The sequence below is a fragment of the Eurypyga helias genome, unplaced genomic scaffold (assembly GCF_000690775.1).
Source record: "Eurypyga helias isolate BGI_N326 unplaced genomic scaffold, ASM69077v1 scaffold23747, whole genome shotgun sequence".
In the NCBI taxonomy this organism is placed as follows: Eukaryota; Metazoa; Chordata; class Aves; order Eurypygiformes; family Eurypygidae; genus Eurypyga; species Eurypyga helias.
The window spans coordinates 1-17,375 of record NW_010260161.1 but is presented as its reverse complement, the minus strand read 5'-3'; the positions used below and the strand labels follow the sequence as shown (position 1 = coordinate 17,375).

The 17,375-nt window shown below is 51.6% G+C and overlaps 1 protein-coding gene across 1 annotated transcript in view; it reads left to right on the top strand.

The window, feature by feature from the left end:
• Positions 1–13,878, top strand: part of COL13A1 (collagen, type XIII, alpha 1) — a gene marked incomplete at its 3' end in the record, with an annotated part of 44,817 nt that extends 30,939 nt beyond the window's left edge. The window contains exons 16-31 of the mRNA XM_010154952.1: positions 591–644; positions 851–895; positions 1,319–1,387; positions 1,936–1,959; positions 3,011–3,064; positions 3,546–3,590; positions 3,933–4,076; positions 4,890–4,988; positions 5,396–5,449; positions 6,253–6,294; positions 6,800–6,826; positions 8,292–8,372; positions 10,255–10,290; positions 12,766–12,819; positions 13,002–13,055; positions 13,843–13,878. Of these exons, the coding sequence (XP_010153254.1) occupies positions 591–644; positions 851–895; positions 1,319–1,387; positions 1,936–1,959; positions 3,011–3,064; positions 3,546–3,590; positions 3,933–4,076; positions 4,890–4,988; positions 5,396–5,449; positions 6,253–6,294; positions 6,800–6,826; positions 8,292–8,372; positions 10,255–10,290; positions 12,766–12,819; positions 13,002–13,055; positions 13,843–13,878 (918 nt within the window). The remainder of the gene's footprint in view (positions 1–590; positions 645–850; positions 896–1,318; positions 1,388–1,935; positions 1,960–3,010; positions 3,065–3,545; positions 3,591–3,932; positions 4,077–4,889; positions 4,989–5,395; positions 5,450–6,252; positions 6,295–6,799; positions 6,827–8,291; positions 8,373–10,254; positions 10,291–12,765; positions 12,820–13,001; positions 13,056–13,842) is intronic.
• Positions 13,879–17,375: the final 3,497 nt, after the last annotated feature.

The window sequence follows — 17,375 nt, the reverse complement described above, 5'->3', positions numbered from 1 at the left end:
CCCGTTACCCCTTGTCCTGTCACTACAGGCCCTTGTAAAAAGTCTCAAATGTGATTTTGTGCTTTATTATTATTATCATTATCATTGTTGTTATTATTATTATTATAAAAAATGCTATTTGTACTGAAATACCTCTTCTCTGGGCCCTGTGAGAAACCAGTCGCTCAGAGTCAGGGACAGCCTCTAGCTCCTGGTACCCAAGGCAGGGTGGACACGAGGGGGCAGGACAGAGGCCTTCCAAGTCCCCTCTCCCCTTCTTCTTCTACCCCCTCAACAAACAGCAGCAGAATAATCCTGTCCCTTGGCAAAGGACATGGAGAACACTCGAATCTGAGGTCCTGGCTCAGATGTACTTGGAACAGCCCTCCCTGGCAGTTTGGGTCTGAATTGAGTGCTTTCCTTCATGCTGACCACTCCTGGGTAGAAGGGAAGGGCAGCTGGCAGGAGATTTGGGTTACCTGCCGAGATGTGGGCATGGCAGGGGCACGTGGCTGGAGCAGGTCTCCCTCCCGGAAAGGCAAAGCCAGTGATGGAGTCACACCCCCTCCCCACAGCCCAAATCCATCCCTTTCCCTTTCTCTTTCTCCCAGGGAGAAGCTGGTGACGTTGGCCGGCCTGGTGCTGCAGGGCCACGGGGGGAAAAGGTACAGAGTGCTCCTGCCCAACCCCGCTCGGGTTCGGTAGCTGCAGATTTGTTCCTGTGTGCACAGAACTTAGCTGAAAAGGGGCTTTTTAAAACCGAGCTGCTGTGTCCCAGGCTGTTTCTGGGGACTAGCAGAAAACAACAATTCCTAGAGCTTGAGTGAGTGAAGGGATGAGCTTTCCTAACAGCATGTTCTTCTTGTTACAGGGGGAACCGGGTTCACCAGGCAACCAGGGCCCTGTGGGCCCAAGGGTAGGTGTCCTTGAAGAGTTTTGGCCCTTCAAAGGGGGGTAAGGATAGTGGGACCCCACTGGCAGTCTGCGTTGGGCCTCCGCTTTCCTCACCGTCACTAGAAGTGCTCGTAGGTGGCAGTGGCTACGTCTAAGACAGGCCGTTTCTCCACTCCATACCCTCATCAGAAGACACCCCTGTCTTCCGAGCCACCTCAGGGTGAATGCTTGGCTCATTTGTGGGAGGAAGTGGGTTTGGACATCCCAGTCCTTGGCTTGTCAGCAGAGGGTAGCCGGAGGGGGTCTGGTGCATGCCCAAGCCTGACAGTCGGTCAGAGGATCCAGATCTCCCCTCTGAGACCCCTTTTTCAGGTGAACCACAGCCCCGAGCACCCCACGGGAAGGGCGATCCCCAAGCCCCAGCTGAAGAGCTGGTGTTTTACAGGGCCCCAAAGGAGAGCCTGGGAAGGATGAAATGATGGACTACGATGGTAACATCAGTGAAGCTCTCCAGGTGAGCATCTGCCCCCCTGTCCCGTGAGGCAGCTGCTGGGAGCTTTACCATTTCCCAGAGGATGCAGAAAACTGGGAACAATGTAGGTCTGCTTCCTCGGCAGCGGCAGCCAAATGAAGTAGTTGGTTGTTCCACAGTCCCCTTCATCCCACAGCTCCCTGCATACAGTGTTTGGGCAAATCACCTTGGTTAGCTGGGAGATTAACGCTGGTGGGTGTCGAGGTCTTGTGAATCCCCTCGGGACTGGCCTGTGATTTGGGGTAGAGGGCAGATAAAAGCTTCCTCGGCAGCGTGCACCGATGGTCTGCGGGGAGCAAGCAGCTGTGCTCAGCTCCGGGTTAGCCTGGGTTCTCCTTGGCGTACGGGGAAACCATGGAATAACAGCTCCACGGGAACGCAGAGCTGGGCTCTCTGCTTTTGTTCATGTTGTAGCCTCCTCGCTCTTTTGTGCCAGTGTGATATGATTGGAGAGCAAGCCACCTCCAGCAAAAAACTTAGTTTTCAAATGGCTGTTTTCTTTATTTATTTTATTTTTACTTTTTTTCTAGGAAATACGAACTTTGGCCTTGATGGTGAGTTCCTAGCTTCGCCGTGTGGTTTTAAGCAAATAGCCATATGTTCATCCTGAGCAGATGGCCTGACAGTTTAGGTGCAGCTAAAGCATTTGGCCTTTGCTGTTGGGAGCTAAAGTTGGGGCAGCCGACAGCTGAAGGAAGAGCTCATCTTGCCTTCCGACCGTGGCGCTTGAACTCTAATCAGGCCCTTTATTTCTCTGCTTTAAGCGGTAATACATGCTGCTCAGAACAGGGGGTGCTCAGAACGGGCAGGGAAGAGCACAGGGGATGACCAAAGCAGCGAAAAAGGAGGTTTCGGGTGCCTTGCATGAAAACTTATCCTGGCAGTCTGTGGTGGGAACTTCCTGTGATGTGAGGGGAAGACATATTTTCACCATTGATAAGTGTAACTTGACAGAAGAGTCCACAAAACAGCATCTAAACATTTGAAACAGTGGTGACTACAAGCCCTTTGAAGACAAAAAGTCAAAGTAGTTGTTTTGAGCCAAACTAAGGGAAAAAAAGTGTCCCTGTATTTTGCTTCTTAGGACAGGAAACCTGGTTAGGGAAGAGGATGGGTTTTTAAAATGCAGTATGGCAGGGCAGCACAAAATGGGTGTGAGCGGCATCACTTGCTAGGTCAAACTGCTCCCTCGATCTCCTTCAAGTGGTAACTGCCAAGAGTGATCTCTGCTCAAAACACCGGTGCCATTTAGCTCTGCTTAAACTGATCTAAGTAGTACCGTGTTTCCTATTCTCTCTGTCCTAAAAACTTACTTCTGTAGATAAGAAGGGAAAACCTTGCTAGTCTCTGTTTCAGGAGCAGGTAGCTGTGACCATTTGCATTTTCTTCCACGAAAACGTAATGAAATACATATCTACAACTCCCTTTGGACAGGCCTGCTGCTTGCTCAGAACTCTCCATCGCTTGGCTTCCCAAGCAGATACAATTTTAGGAACCCCTGGGAAAATTCCCAATGATTTTCCCTTGGAGTCAGAGCTGTTTGGTTTCAAAACATGAATATGAAAGCCCTGTTGATAATCTGAAAATGAGTTCTTCTTTATCTAGGGACCCCCGGGACTTCCAGGTGTGGCTGGACCTCCAGGGCCTCCGGGACAGAAGGTATTTGCTCCGCTCAGCAGAGCTAAAGGAAACACAGGAGAGGTCCAGGCAGAATTCCCCACCCCCAACCCTCCCCAGTGCTCCTAGTCTTCCTGTCCAGCACTATCAGACTGTCCTGCTGGCCTCTCCCACTCCTCCTCATGGACAATATCCTGAAAAAATCTCTTTTCCCACAATGATAATGCCTTATCTGAAAGATGAAGGATCCTTTCTGCTTTAGGAAGCAGCTTATGGGAACCGGTCTCTGCAGGGATTGTGTTGGTTGATGTTATAATTATAAAGATAATTGATGTTACGGCACTGGGGCCGTGAACTATCAGTCAGGATAAACAAGGACGGTGACATTCGTAGGAAGTCACATGAGGTACTGTTTCAGCAGGGTTTTCCTTCTGCGATGCCCACCCTTTGTCATCACAGGGCTGGGCAGGAGGGGTCGGAATAGCTGCTTTCAAACCGCCAAAGTAACAATTTTGTGTTTCAGGGTGAAATCGGCTTGCCAGGTCCTCCAGGCCACGACGGTGAAAAGGTACGACACGGTGCCGCTGCCGATTGCCCTTTCCTTCAGGGGTCTTACCTGGAGTTAGTATGTGCCATCTCTGTCACTGACATTGCACAGTTGCTTTTCCCACAGGGGAAAAGAAAGTACTTTGCTTCACAAAAAAGGAACGTTAGCGGTTTATCAAAGTCCTGACTTAGGAGGAGCAGCTGGGATGGGGTGGCAAACGCGCTTTGTCCTGCCTGGGACTCCTCAGGTGGCATTACGTGAGTGAGAGGAGCAGTGAGTGAGGCCCCGGGCCCAGGGAGTTGCTCTGCAGGAGGAACTTTTATCTATCAGTGGTTCACCCTGTGTTGTGTGGGTTTCTTCTAGGGACCACGCGGCAAGCCTGGAGAAATAGGCCCCCCTGGCCCTCAGGGGCTGCTGGGAAAGGATGGACCACCTGGAATAAAGGGAGAACCAGGAGTCACAGGACAAAAGGGCGATAAAGGGGAGCCAGGACAAGCCGGCTCACCGGTGAGTAAAGCGAAGCCTCTTGGAGCACTGCTGGCTATCCAGGTTGTGGGGCAAGGCCTGGGGCTTCTCGGATACCTTGGAGTCCCTCCGCCCTGAGTGCTGGAGGTGCCTCATGGCTGCTGTATGAAGCGTACCGATAGAGAAGCGAGGTCTGGCAGGTGTGTGGTCCATCCTGCCCGAGTGGCTGTCCCCAGCCTCCTGCCCTGCTCTCTGAGCACTGCGTCACTTCCTCAGCTTGCTGCCTGGCATACTGCTTAAACTGAAACGCTGCTGCGAGCAAGCAGGCCTGAGGGTGAGCAAGGCAGCTGAGGTACCAGCACACCCCACCCCAGCATGGGGTAACCCCTCACATCCCTGCCACTGACCGGGGCAGAGTGCCCAGTCTCCCAGCTTCAGCCTGTGACAATTCCCATGTCCCCAGCACCAGTTGAGAGGGCTTTACGCAGGGAGTTCGTGCCTCTCTGCAAGGTTACTAGGCTAAAACTCCTGCTGTCCCAACAGCTGGTTACTGGGGAATGGTTTCTAGCACCGACCCCAGCAAACTGAGTAACGGTGAGCCGAGCTCGGAGGCGGGAAAGCAGTCTTCACCCTGACTCTGGGGCCTGGCGCATGCACCGTGACAGGTGGATGTTCAGGCGTTTGCGCATCCGGTTTCTATACTAGCGAAACATTTCCCTGGGCACCTGATGTCTGTCTGGGGTTTTCAGTGCATTCTTGGGGTGGCCGGAGCCAGCCTCAGCTCTTGCGATGATGTCTCGTGCGTCTGCCTGACTTAGTCTTGCAAAAAATCCACAAATCTTTCTTGATCCATAGGGTCTTGATGGCCCCAGTGGAGAGAAAGGCGAACGAGGTGACCAAGGGATGCCAGGACCGTCAGGATTGCCAGGCCCCATCGGACTTCCAGGATTGACAGTAAGAGTGAAAAAGACAGGCTACTCTTCCCTGCTTGGCAAAGAGAAAACAGTGTAGGGCAACACGCGAGGGTTCAATTCCCAAAGCACCCAGTACCTCGGGCACCTCGGTCCCCTACCCTTAAGGTGAGGTGTCGGGATGTCACCCGATGTCCGTCAGGCTGGGTCTCCAGCAGCAGGCAGGGGCCAGCTGGGCATCTGCTCCCATCACCCTCCGGAGGTGCCGGCTCTGGCAGCTGAGCCTGCGTGGCTGAGCGAGCCGAGATGCCTAGTTTGCCAGCAGCACGGCGCTGTCGCCAACGCGCCGGCCGTGCTCCCTCCCTCAGAGGCTGTGGGGCAGCAGGGAGGCGTCAGGCTGCTGTTGGGGAATGGCAAAGTGGTGGTGGTGACAGGGTCTGTTGTGTGCAGGGAGAGAAGGGCGAGCCTGGGGAACGTGGAGACAAAGGAAATCCGGGACAATCGGTAGGTCACCTTTCTCATTTTCCTTCTGCAGTCTCAGCAGTAGGGGAGGGATGAGTTGGCAGCGATGCTGCTGCAAACCGGCCCATCCCACCCACTTACGACACCCCCTTCATCGAGGTCCCGCATCTTGTGGGACTGAATTGCCAACCACTTCCAGCTCCCGATGCCCTACTTCTCCCTTATACAAGAGCACTGTAGCTCACAGCACGCAATCAATAATGAATGCCTAGGGAAGAACAGAAGATGATGCAAAGCATGACAAATATTTTCCTTGTCACTTGTGGTGAAGACATTTCCTGAACCATACCTGCCTGTATCTGTATATTTTTCAAAAGATTTCGGGTTCATGAGTTTGTCCATTCTCCCCTCAAAGCTCACCCCTAGCTTTGGTACTGCCCTGCAGCAAGGAGTCCCACAGGCTATCCATACACTCGTCTGCGTGTGTGGAGCCATCCACCTTCTCTCCCGTCCTTTGGAACTGCTGCTTGCTGTTGACCTTGTGCCACCTCCCAGGAGCAGTGGTGGAGTAGTGGAAGAGATCCTTTTTCTGAAAAACAAAATTCACTGCTCTCCTTCCCCTAAATCTCTGCAACTGCTGCATAGCCCTTCCCAGAGTCCTGCTGCAGCTTCTCAGCCACTCTGGCCTGGATTGCTGCCACTTCCTAGCGTATTCCTTGGGGGGAAGCCAGGTTTCCAAGCCTGGTAGAGCTCAGCTGTACCCTAATGGCCCCCTGCTCAGCAGTTCCCTTCACCCGCCGAACGCAGCAGATGATGGTGGTGACTTCTCTTGCATTGCTTTCTAGATATCTGGCCCCCCTGGCCCCCAAGGCCCACCAGGACCTCCGGTAAGTTTTGAGTAAGTTTTACACCTGGTGGGCAAGGCGCTGGGAATGAGGATAGAGTGAGAAGTGGCTGGGGAGGATTCTGGGTGGAGAAAACGGTCAGAAAGACCGCAGCATTGAAGCAGGAACATGCCTGGTATCACTTCCAAAACCACCCCCCAGGGCAGGTCAGAGCTGTGATGGGGTGGGGAGGTAAGAGAGAAGGTTATGTTAGTCTGAGATGAAAGGGAAGACAGTAGCAAGAGGGGATGGATGGGATTAAAGGGATCAACTGCAAAAATGGTCTTGATAGCAAGCCTGGCCCACTGCCAGGTCGTTCTTGGCCAGAGCCTCCTCATTACCAGATGAGAACGGTACGTGAAGTGCCCTTTACACAAATAAAGAGGCCTCTGGGCTGAGCGCTTGTGCCCTCTGTGTGTCAGAAAGCGAAAGCACTGGACTGGGATACCTGGATTTTAAAGCACATCCTTAAACCTTACTGATATTTTGTGTCTCGTCCCAAATGCAGGGTCTTCAGGGCCTCCCGGGACCGAAGGTAAGGCTGCAAAACATTACATCCCGAACTTCTGCTACACTCTCCCTGGCGTTTAGCTTTCTAGCTTGCCAGTGTTATTTACCATCTCGCTGAGAGGACAAACACTTGTGAATATTTTCTTGAAGGAAATGGTTCAGTAGTTCTTGTTTCAGGACCCAGAAATTGGGTCGTTTTCTCCAGTTTTCACCCGGAGAAGTGGGAAGCCACTGGCCCTTGGAAATCTTCCCGTGAGAACATAGCTGGAATTGTTGTCTGAAGGTTGGAGGGCTGTATGGTGGGATGGACAGCCTGTCACACAATCCTAAACCACTGAGCTCTAGCTTAAAATTAGCCAGGTGTATACCATGTAAATTATGTTGTAAAGCCACCAGAACTTCACTTTTCTTGGTGGTTAGAATCTTTCTATCCTCCGCCTAAGCGTGTTTATGCTCAGCCTGCACCACTGGTTTGCCCGCAGTAAAACAGTACAACTAGGTCAAAAAACTCACTGAGTGGGAGTGTTCGAGGAGAGCTGCGTTTTTCCCCTGACAGCCTTGGCAAAGATTGGAAAATGTGGAAAGTGACCCCTGGCTAGGCTTAGTATTTGGCCAGCAGCGCTATCTGGGTGCTGAAGGGGGTGGTGTGTTTATCCCGATTCATCTTTTCCCCGGGGATTGATTGCAGATAGAGTTATCGGTCTGGACTGTAACTCACTGGCCACTGCTATCCACTGGGAAACTTCCGTAAGATGCTGTTGCCTTTGGAATATGTGCCAGATGAGCGCAGGAGAGAGTCTTGCACGGCGTAGACTGGATTTCAGAGGAAGCACTGCGCCAGTTTTCCCCTGGAACAGTGGATCCGTATAGACTTAGCAGGTGCAATGTCCCGAATGTGGAAGTTTTGGTTCCATCCCTGCGATCCATACTGTTTTCCTAATGAGGCTTTCAGTAGTGGTGAGGAAGAATGTTTTGTACCTTGTGCAGACGTGTCAGGAATAGGTGACTCTTCCAGACACGTGCTCGAGCCAGACCGCGCTATCGGGCAGCGATGATGGAGACGGGGGTGCGGGTAGAGCGAGCCCGCAGAGTGCTCTCCTGCCGGAGTACGCCAAGCAGGCTCGCTGTCTCTCTGCAAACCTGGGTCTTCTGACACGTCTCTTTCAAAATGCAACCGAGGTGGTGGTTTAAAATGCCTTATGAGTAGGAGTAGGGGGGAGAAAAAGCTTTGGTGAACAGAGGTGAGCTCAGTTCCCCCTTGGCCATCTTCCCACCCCCAGGCCCGAGTCTCCTCTTGCTGCCTTATAACAGGTGCTCACACGGAGGTGACCGGCACCGGTTTCCTTCGGAATGGGCCGAGACTCGGACCGAAGCGTTGCTCTGCTGCCTCTTGTATTCCCCGCACCACCTCGGTGCGCTCTGGAGAGAGGAATGTCTGTTATATAAGTGGTGTTACGGTGGGTTTATTTTCTGCTCCATCCTTCCTTTAGGGGGAAGCAGGGCTCGATGGAATGAAAGGAGAGAAGGGTGCCCAGGGTGAAAAAGGAGACAGAGGGCCACTGGGATTACCCGTAAGTATTCAGGAAGCAAGCAGTGCTTTATGAGCCAAACTTGTGTCAGCTGTAAAAAGATCCCTCAATAGGAGACACACTCAGGGATTTGATATGTAAAGTCAAAGAAAGAGATGCTCTATAAATAACTGTGCTTTTTACACTTAAAGCCTCAGTTTCTATACAGAACCTTCATCTTTTAGGGCTGTTAAATAGATCAGTGATCACTTTAGTTCTTCCTGCTTCTGGCAGGATTGGGAAAAACAAGCAGTGGCTTTTCGTGGGTCCTTTGCCCTTCAGGGCAATGGGGCAGGACCGGAAACAGAAGGCAAAGGTGTGGAAAAGGAAACACTTTCCCAGCAGTTTGTCACCCGGGCTGTGTACAAAAGCCTGGTGGTTCTGAACGCATCCAGCTTCTTTGCTAGGCGACGCCTTCCTGTCACTTCTGCTTCCCCTGATCCGGCACAAGCCTGCTGTGTTCCCTGCTGGATGTGAACCCTGTCACATCAGATCAGTGATGACGTGCTGCTTTCCATAGCAAGAAGGAATTTTGGTAGCATTATGAAGATGCTACAGGAGCTTTAGACACAAACCTGGAGACTTTGTGAAGCTCGTGGCTCACATCTGCTAAAAGCCTCTTCACCCTCTGGCTGAGCCGACAGCTGACAACGCGTTCGGGGTAACTCAGTCCCATCCAGCTGCTCTGCCAGCCCCGAGTGCTCTCCTCATAGAAGGCACCGGTGTCGGAGCACAGCCTCCCCCTTTGCGGAGCGTTCTGCCTGGAAACAAGCACGGCAGAGCACATCTTGTGTGCCGCAGGACTTGGTCGGCCTGTGCTCCGTCATGCAGATCCCTGTTAGGAAGATCAGAGAGAGACTGTGGACTTTGCATCCCACCCCAGAGCTGCCTAACTCTCTTTATAAGCTTTTCTGTGCCTGATCCAGTGTGTTTTCAGCCTGTCAAACTCCATGCCATGCCAAACAGGTACTGAGATATTTCAAAGACAGACTGTAAAAACTCACAGCTGGAACTGCTGCCTTTTCATGTGTGACTTCAGGCTTGACATCATGCCAGAATTCCAGCACTGACTGTCTGCAGTGGCCTTGGGCTTCTCCGTACGTTGACAAGCTAAGGAATCTGTCGCACTCCAGTGGAGGAAAAATCAAGTGTTTGGTTCTTACATTCTACCAAAGCTTTCTCTCCTGGCCACCGGCAGAGACAAGACACCAGGCTCGGTGGGCCGTGGGCAGAACCGCTGTAAGGTCTCATGGATGAGGAATTTCAGGGCCACACGGATAGAAAAGTGCCACTTAAACTCAATCTGGTGTAAACCTGCACCGGTGACGCAGGAAGACTGTGTTTTTATAAGCCTCCAAACAACTGGGTGTAGAGTGGAGCAAGCCCGCAGCTGACTAAGCGTGCACCTACGGGACCTGGGTTTCTCGGTAGGAACTTGGGCGGCTGATGGTTTCTGCACTGCTTGTAAACGCCTCCGCCACCACGGCCCTCGGAGCCCTTGAGCCTCGTGCCTCACCGGGGTTGCCCAGCCTGCCAAAAAGGCGGAGCAGGTTTCAACCTCGCTGTCACGTTGTCCCTTCCGTCACGTGACACAGAGCGGCTTCTTCCTCAGGGGTTTTCTTGGCGGCACAGGCAGGGGGAAGTTTGCATTCTCAAGGGGATCTGAAAGTTGCAGGTCAATGTTATATGTATTCAGTGTTTCTGTGTTTTTGTTGGCTTGCTTGTAAGTATCACCTGTCCTTGAGATCTTAATTTTTGTTTATTGCAAGCGTATGTTTGTCTCAAGTCACTGCTTCACTCACCTCTCCCCTCCCCTCTCCTTTCCCCCTCACCCTCCTCCCCTCTCCTCTTGCCTTGTTTTTGTTAACCCTCCCCGTCTGTTCAGGGTGCTTCAGGTTTAGACGGCAGGCCTGGACCACCGGTGAGTTCCATTTCTCCATTACCCTACCTTCCTCCTCCCCAGTATCGTGATTTGTCTCGTCTCTCCCACCAGAGTCTTGTTTACACCAGCAATAACCTTCTTTTCTCCAAAACAGGCTGGGGAGGGGGGTTAAACTTAGCCTGAGAAGTGATGTCACACGCTTGTCTGTTTTTGATGCAACGGGCCTGTCTGGATTCCGGGCTCACAGCCTACTTGTCCCACTTTATCTCAATAACAAGATGAACGAATGAAACCTCTGCATGGTTCCATGACGCTCTCTTCTCCCGTCCTCTGTATTGTGGGGGGTCTCTGTCCTGTCGTTCCCCATGGTAGCCTTGCTTGCCATCTTTTCACGACAGTAGCCCTTCAGTGTTGTCTTGGGCATCATAATGCTGGTGTGTCTTGTCCTGTGAGCAAAAAGCTTTGTGCGTTGTTTCCACACACGGCACTTGGGGCTGCCTTGGCGTGGGTACAGGTATCTCCGTGGCCTGGCAAGCATCTCGCCAGGAGGAGAAGGTGCCTCTAAAAGCCCTCGTGCAAGCAGGACTAGCCCTTCAGCTCTCAGCAGCAGAATGCCACGCAGCTTCTGCACCTCTGGGGATGCTTCCCTCAGTCCCAGATACTTGGGGGTGGGGGCGGTGGGGTGCGTTCTGCTCCAGTATTTACACCTGAGAGGTAGCGGCGTCTAATGGCGGAGCAGGAAGACGCAAGATTCCTACCTCATGTTGCTAACTCACGGCAGGATGTGCAGGAAATACACTCTGTGCCTGAGCTTCTCAGCCTGTCAAATTCAGAATGAGACAAGTCACGCTAAGCTGGGTCTGCAAACCGTTCTGCTGTTCGAGGGCAACAGCTGTTAAATAAGGGCCAAATATTTTTACTCCCTTTTGGGAAACCGTGCGTCACCCGTGTACAAGCCATTTGGCTATTTAAAAAGAAAAAGAAAGCAATTTCTCCTCCTCAGCCTAACTGGAAATAATTCAGCTGCTCTAACTTCTGAACAGAACCTGGACGGCAGCTTGTTTGGGGGAATTGTAGGTTTAATTTTATAAAGGTGCAGGTCTCAACGTATGTCATGGCACTGAATGATCTTAAGACGATGCATATGAGCAGGCAATTAAGATTTCCATGGTGTGAACTCCTGAGCACGAATCTAAGGAGAGCCTGGTTTTCCTCACTTCCTTCACCGCGCTGGAGTTGCGTGCTGCATGAGCTTCTTCTCCGCTTACGTTCTGCAGACCTTAGCTCTCCCGAGCCACGCGAGCCATCCCGCTCACACCGGGGGGGTTACTCTAGTGACTGAGGAGTCCATGCTCGCATTAAACAGTGCAAGACCCTTTTCCTTAAGGTTGTTAGAAAAAGATTTTCCTGTTCGAAGATTCCTCCTTTGTTATTCCTAGGAGGCAGGTAACGGGCCTCAAAAGCATTGAGGCTCCGCGAAGGGATTGTAGATCAATGCCTACGTGGTTAGCAATGTTTTTGCCAAGCTACGAGTATCTGGTGTAGGGTTAGGAAGGTAAATGTAGGGTTAGGAAGGTAAATGGAAAGCTGTACTTTATCTAGACGGCGGAATGTGGTCCGGAAGAGCTGTAAGAGACCCCCCAACAGGGGCTAATCCACAGCAAGTTCAGGGAGTCTGCGCAGAGTTGAAAGTGCCTGAATCTCTCGCTTGGACCTATGGGGTGTTGCCTAGCCACCCTGTTGCCCACGTGGAAGATAAGCTTTGGTTGGGTTAGTTTCCCGAAGGCAGAAGCAGGTCTCGGCAGCGCTGGGCAGTAAGCTGGGAGTGCTAGTGGGAGACAGCCCCCGCGCCGATGGGTTAGCGAGCAGTCTGGGGTTTCCCCTTAGCGTGATTGGGAGCCTGGTAGAGTGACGTAAACGGCAAAAAGGGTACGGAGGGGCCGAACGATCCTCCCCTCTTGGTTTGCCTGCGTGCGCGTACGCGTCGGCCTTCACCCCCGCAGCATGGCGTCTTTCAGTTTGCATGGCTGGCTGCCTGCCACCCCGTAACCAGACTCCGTCAGTTTTGCTCAGCTCAGCTGACTCCAGGGCAGGGAAAAAGAAAAGAAGGAAATAAAGAAAATTGCTTCTCATGCATCTAAGGGGCCTTTATTCTGCTACAGCTTTCAGCCTTGTCTGAGATAAACTAGCGAGAAAAAAATGCCCTCCCGTGGAACCGGTAGAAACGCCTGCTGGAGCAATTGTCAGGAGCGAGCTCCAAAATTAAACACAAGGCTCTGTAAAACGCCGCTGGTGCGATCTAACATAGCAGTGCCGTGTCCTTCGAATGGCCTGTAGCGACTGCTTCGAATCCATCGCCGCCAACACTGAAAGCTGTAGCGGTGCTAGATGCCTTCCGCCACCGCACTGTCCTTCCCAGCTCGGCTTTTTCCTAAAGGAGCAGCACTGCCTCCTGGCTTTCACGAGGCCCGGCAATAAAACCGTCCTGATGTGTTTTCCTTCCTACATCTACAGGGTACTCCAGGACCAAGCGGGGTTTCAGGACCGGCAGGACCAAAAGGAGAAAGGGTGAGTTTGCTTCAGAAGTGACCAATGCTCTGTCACTCCTCTGGAGATACTGCTCTGGGGCAGAGAAGCTCTGGGGTTTCTAGACCTGGAACTGCTCTCCCCTTGTAAATGCTGCGCCTCTGATTTTTGAGTATCTCGTCCGTAGCAATGTAACAATTTCTCCTCTTTTGTCCCCATTTCAGGGCAGTAAGGGAGATCCTGGAGTTGCAGGACCAATGGGGCCGGCAGGGCTTCCTGTAAGTGTGGGAATACCGGGGATTGGGCACCTACAGGGCCGGTTGCCTTGCTGCGGCCGGCAGCTCGCGCCGCTGCTGTCATACAGCGTTTGCAGTTTCAGCTTGGTTGGGTGTTAAAGAACCAAAGTCACAGGATCGGGAGCAACAGAACGAGCTCGGAGGCTCGAGAGGATGAAGTGGATGAAGCTGAAAAGAAACTGGTAGTGCACCTTGGTCCTCAAACTACCAGAAGCAGCTGCATGGGACTCGCAGGATGCGTGTCTTAGCCCAAAATGCTGCTTTTGAGCGCGTCTGTGTTGATTACCTTTCCACAGCTTGGGTGCCCGCCTGCCGGAGAGGGCCCTGGCTTTTCACCGCAGTGACAAAGCTGCCTTCAGCTGAGGTTACATTCACTGTTTGGGTTTACTTTTTTGCAAGACGGGGCCAGTGCTGGAACTCTGCTTTTATGTTAATTGCAGACCTGCTTCATTGTTTAACATGAGAAAGGGAGTTGGCTGCTTTTTTCAGGGACTGCATTCTTTGAACTAGTTTGATTTTTTTTCTTTACCTGAAGAACCCTTAGAGGAGTAGTGGTGGTGTTACAGCCTGGATGACCTAATGGAGGGGAAGAGGAGGTGGCCTGCTGGAAAAGTTTGAGAGTTTTGGTTGTGGGGTTTGTTTTTTAACCATAGAGCAGTTGGGACAAACGGAAAACCCAAACTCCTGGGCGCACGTTCTTCTTTTTGAGTAGGAATACGATGGGGCCTATTGGTTTTAAAGTATTTCTTTTTGTGTTGATGTATTTCAGGGTTTACAAGGTCTAACTGGCGACAAAGGAATCCGGGTAAGTTACCAGGCCAACTTCTCCTGTTTAGCTACTAACATCTTCACACCGTGACAGACCGGCTAATCCCCGGGCAACCTTGAGTCACTAGCATGCAATTCTGTCTGCTAGAGCTTCATATAAGTAGCTTTACAAACTTGTCTTTTTTGATACCTGTAGTGTGTCTAATCCCCGGGACATTGTGGTACACCCACCTGAAAGCTATAGGAGGGATTTTCTAACGTGTTCATTGTTGTCATAGCTCTGTTCTCACTGAAGCACGGGACTTCACGTGTAGTAGGGTTAGGCCAGCATGGCATGTTTTAGGAAATCCTGCTTATGTATTTGCTGATGTGTGTAAGGATTCCCGTGAGGATTAACTGAGGTGGAGCCAGCAAATCCTATCATGTTCCTTTTAAATTCTCCCTGACGCATGAAAAGAATGTTGTCCTCTAGCAAAGATCGTCCAGAGAATCTGGAAGATGGAAATTTGGAAAAGATAGATTGAATTCACCTACTTTAAAGAATCAGACGTGAAGTCTCCTCAGGCATTGTCCTGGATGGATTCGATGGTGAAGAGTTGGGTCAAAACCAATAACGTGGATGGCTGCTTTTCTGTCGTGCCACCTGTGTTACAGAAAGATAAACGTGACTAGAAAGTGCACGTTGAGAAGCTCCTTCTCTTCGTAAGATTCTGCTATCATCTAGGTTTCTCTGAAAATGTAAAGTTTCAAAGTGCACATGCCCGTGTGGTGATTTCATCATGTGAATTGGCTTTTGATACATGGCGAGTCTTCTCTGTCCTTCCTCTGCAATGTGTTCCTGACCTTGCCCCGCACAGAATGGGCAGGTTTGGAAAGCAGCAGCCAATTGGCATCTTAAAGTAGGGGAGAAAGGTCTGAGTTTCATGGGCGCTCCAAAGCTCTCCCCTTTTTTAATCATTGCATTTCTGGCTTTGCTTCTTAACTTCCTCTTCACTAAGATGCGTTTTGTTCCTGTGGCTTCTAAACGAAAAATAACTTTAACAGACTTTTTCAGTTGGTTTTTAATCTGGGTACCCTACTCCTACACCTCCTCAGAAACCGTGAGCAGGCCGCTCCTGCGCACAGGAGTTAAACGGCACACTGTTGGAGGGTCCCCTTCACAGAGCTGTTTTGTCTGGTTGCCTCCATCCCTTTCAAGATGCCTGGCAAGTACCGCTTAGCAGAACCGGACACAGTGCCAGTTGCCCAGGATTTGCTTTGCAGCCCAGTATCCCCTGCTGAGTGGTAGGTAGATGTCCCTGCAGTGGGACATCAGAACCTCCTCACAAGCGCGGGGCAATCTCTCCCAACTGCTGGCAAAACTACGGCAGCGATTCAGCCGGGAGACTTCAAAAGCAATAAAAAGGCGGCTGTGAAGTGGAAGAGAGAAGGCAACTCCCCACTTCTGACCTGTTCCACAGGGTGCTGGGATGCAACACCCGCCTCTTCGAAGTGGGTGATGCATTCATTCTAAATGCCTCTCCTCCTTTTAAACAGCAGCAGCATGCATGGCACTTTAATCCGAAGGTTTTCAGTGTTTAGCACATGAAAAATGAGGATCCACTTGGTTAAACTCCCACATAGTTTGCCAAAATTCTGTTACTTTGGGCAGAGCAGTGCTTTTTAATCCCAGAGGCGCTCCTGCCGCCCTTTGGTCAGGGTGGGGTACAGCGTAGCTGTGCCTGGGGACGGGCAGAGACGCTGTGTGGCACCAGGCAGAGATGGGACCCAACGGCCTTTCGAGGGACCCAGCTGAAAAAGTGTAAACCCTGAGCTTGTGCTACCGAGCCGATACCTTCACTGTTGTTTTAATGCCTGATGTTTCTTTTTCTTGTGTGTATGTGCATCTTCCTCGCTCCAACAGGTCCGCCCTTGTCCCCTTTATCCCTTCCTCCTCTTCCGCCTTTCTTCCTGGCTCCTTCCTCCTTCCTCCAGAGCAACCCATGCCGCATTTTCCTGGATTATCCTCTCTCTTCCAGTGCTTGGTTCTGGGTGACTTCTCCTCATTGCCTTTCCTCTCCCATCCATTTCTCTTGCCAGCTTTGGGTTTAACACTTCTTTTTTTTTTTTTTTTTTAAGAAGAAACAGCAACCTGTGCTGTCTGTTTTTTATCCCTTAATTCCTTTAACCTTCCCCACACGCACCCTAAATTCGATTCCCTGTGCAGCAGCCCCTTCCCCTGTTTCGTACTCAGCAGCTTTGAGAATCTCCTCTGTTACACGGAAAGATGTGGTATAGCTGCAGCTGCCAAATACCCGTGCTGTACCTTGCCTTGCTGGGCATATCCCTCCTTGGTGACAAGGGGCAACGGGGCAGCTGGGCATTCCCTCAATCCCTTTCCTGGCTGTCTTTCAGTGCCCAATGCCTCCACTCCGCCGGAGAGCAAGCCTCCTCCTTGGTTAGGGTTTTTAAAGTTTGTTTCCCTCCTGCCCTGGCTCTGGTGTAATTCAACCCAGAGCCTGCGGAGAAATTGCAGCATCCAACCACCGCAGGAATCTCACCTCCCTGGGGTATGTCCAGGGAGCAGGCCCTGCCCTGTGGCTGTGCTGCTTAGGGTTAGTCCCTCGTCCAGCAGGATATTCTGGGGGAGCACCCCTCGGAGCATCCCGAAGGACGAGCAGGCTGTGCAGGTTGTCAGGGCTGAGCATTTTGTTCTCTGGCTCTTTTCTGTTTAGCAGCGTTGACCCCAGTGCACAAGCCACTGTAAGACTCAGGCAAACACACGCATTCCAGGTAAAACTTTGGTGCTCTGGGATATGAAAGTAATTTTACAGCTTAAAAAAATAAAATAACCCCCTAAAAAAAGGGAAACAAAACCCAAACCCTCATCTTTCAAGGAAAAACTCACAACCCCTGTCAGCAGCGTTCATTAAACAGTGTAAGGGAAAGCTGCTAAAAACATTCCCGTGAGTGAGAATTTCCTTAAGAAGGAGAATTCAGGTACAATCAGCACGGGGAGCCTGGGCCAGCACTGCCTTCCTACATCGGGAGAGCCTGCCCGCGCTCCGCTGCACGTCTTGCCACCCGAGGCTCCGGGCACGTAGGTGCTACCCCGAGCCGCTGTGGCAGAGGGGGGCCCTCCCAGGCAGCTGGAGGTTGCCGTGAGGAGGGTGCTCCCATCCCGTGTGTCAGACGGTCCTCAGAGGGTGCCTCTCGGGATGTGTGCCGTACCGGACGCAGAGCCCAGAGAAGCGTTCCCATAGAGCTGGTAATGATGGAGAGGGAGCGGTGCGCCGCGGGCTGGCGACAGGCTCTCCGTAAAGTCCAGCGGTGCTTGTGATCCCTTTGGCGCAGAGCCCTCACAGCCCACCAGCCTGGGATTTTAGGAACTAAGTAACGGAGCAGCTCCACACACTATTTTCCACTGAACACCTCAAAGGGAGATTTCTCTTCTTTTAAAATGTTTCCTAAATGTTTACCTTTTTTTTTAAACTATCGCTGACGTTTGTTTGAAATGGATGATCCTAAAGCTTTTGTGTATTCTTTTTTTTTTTT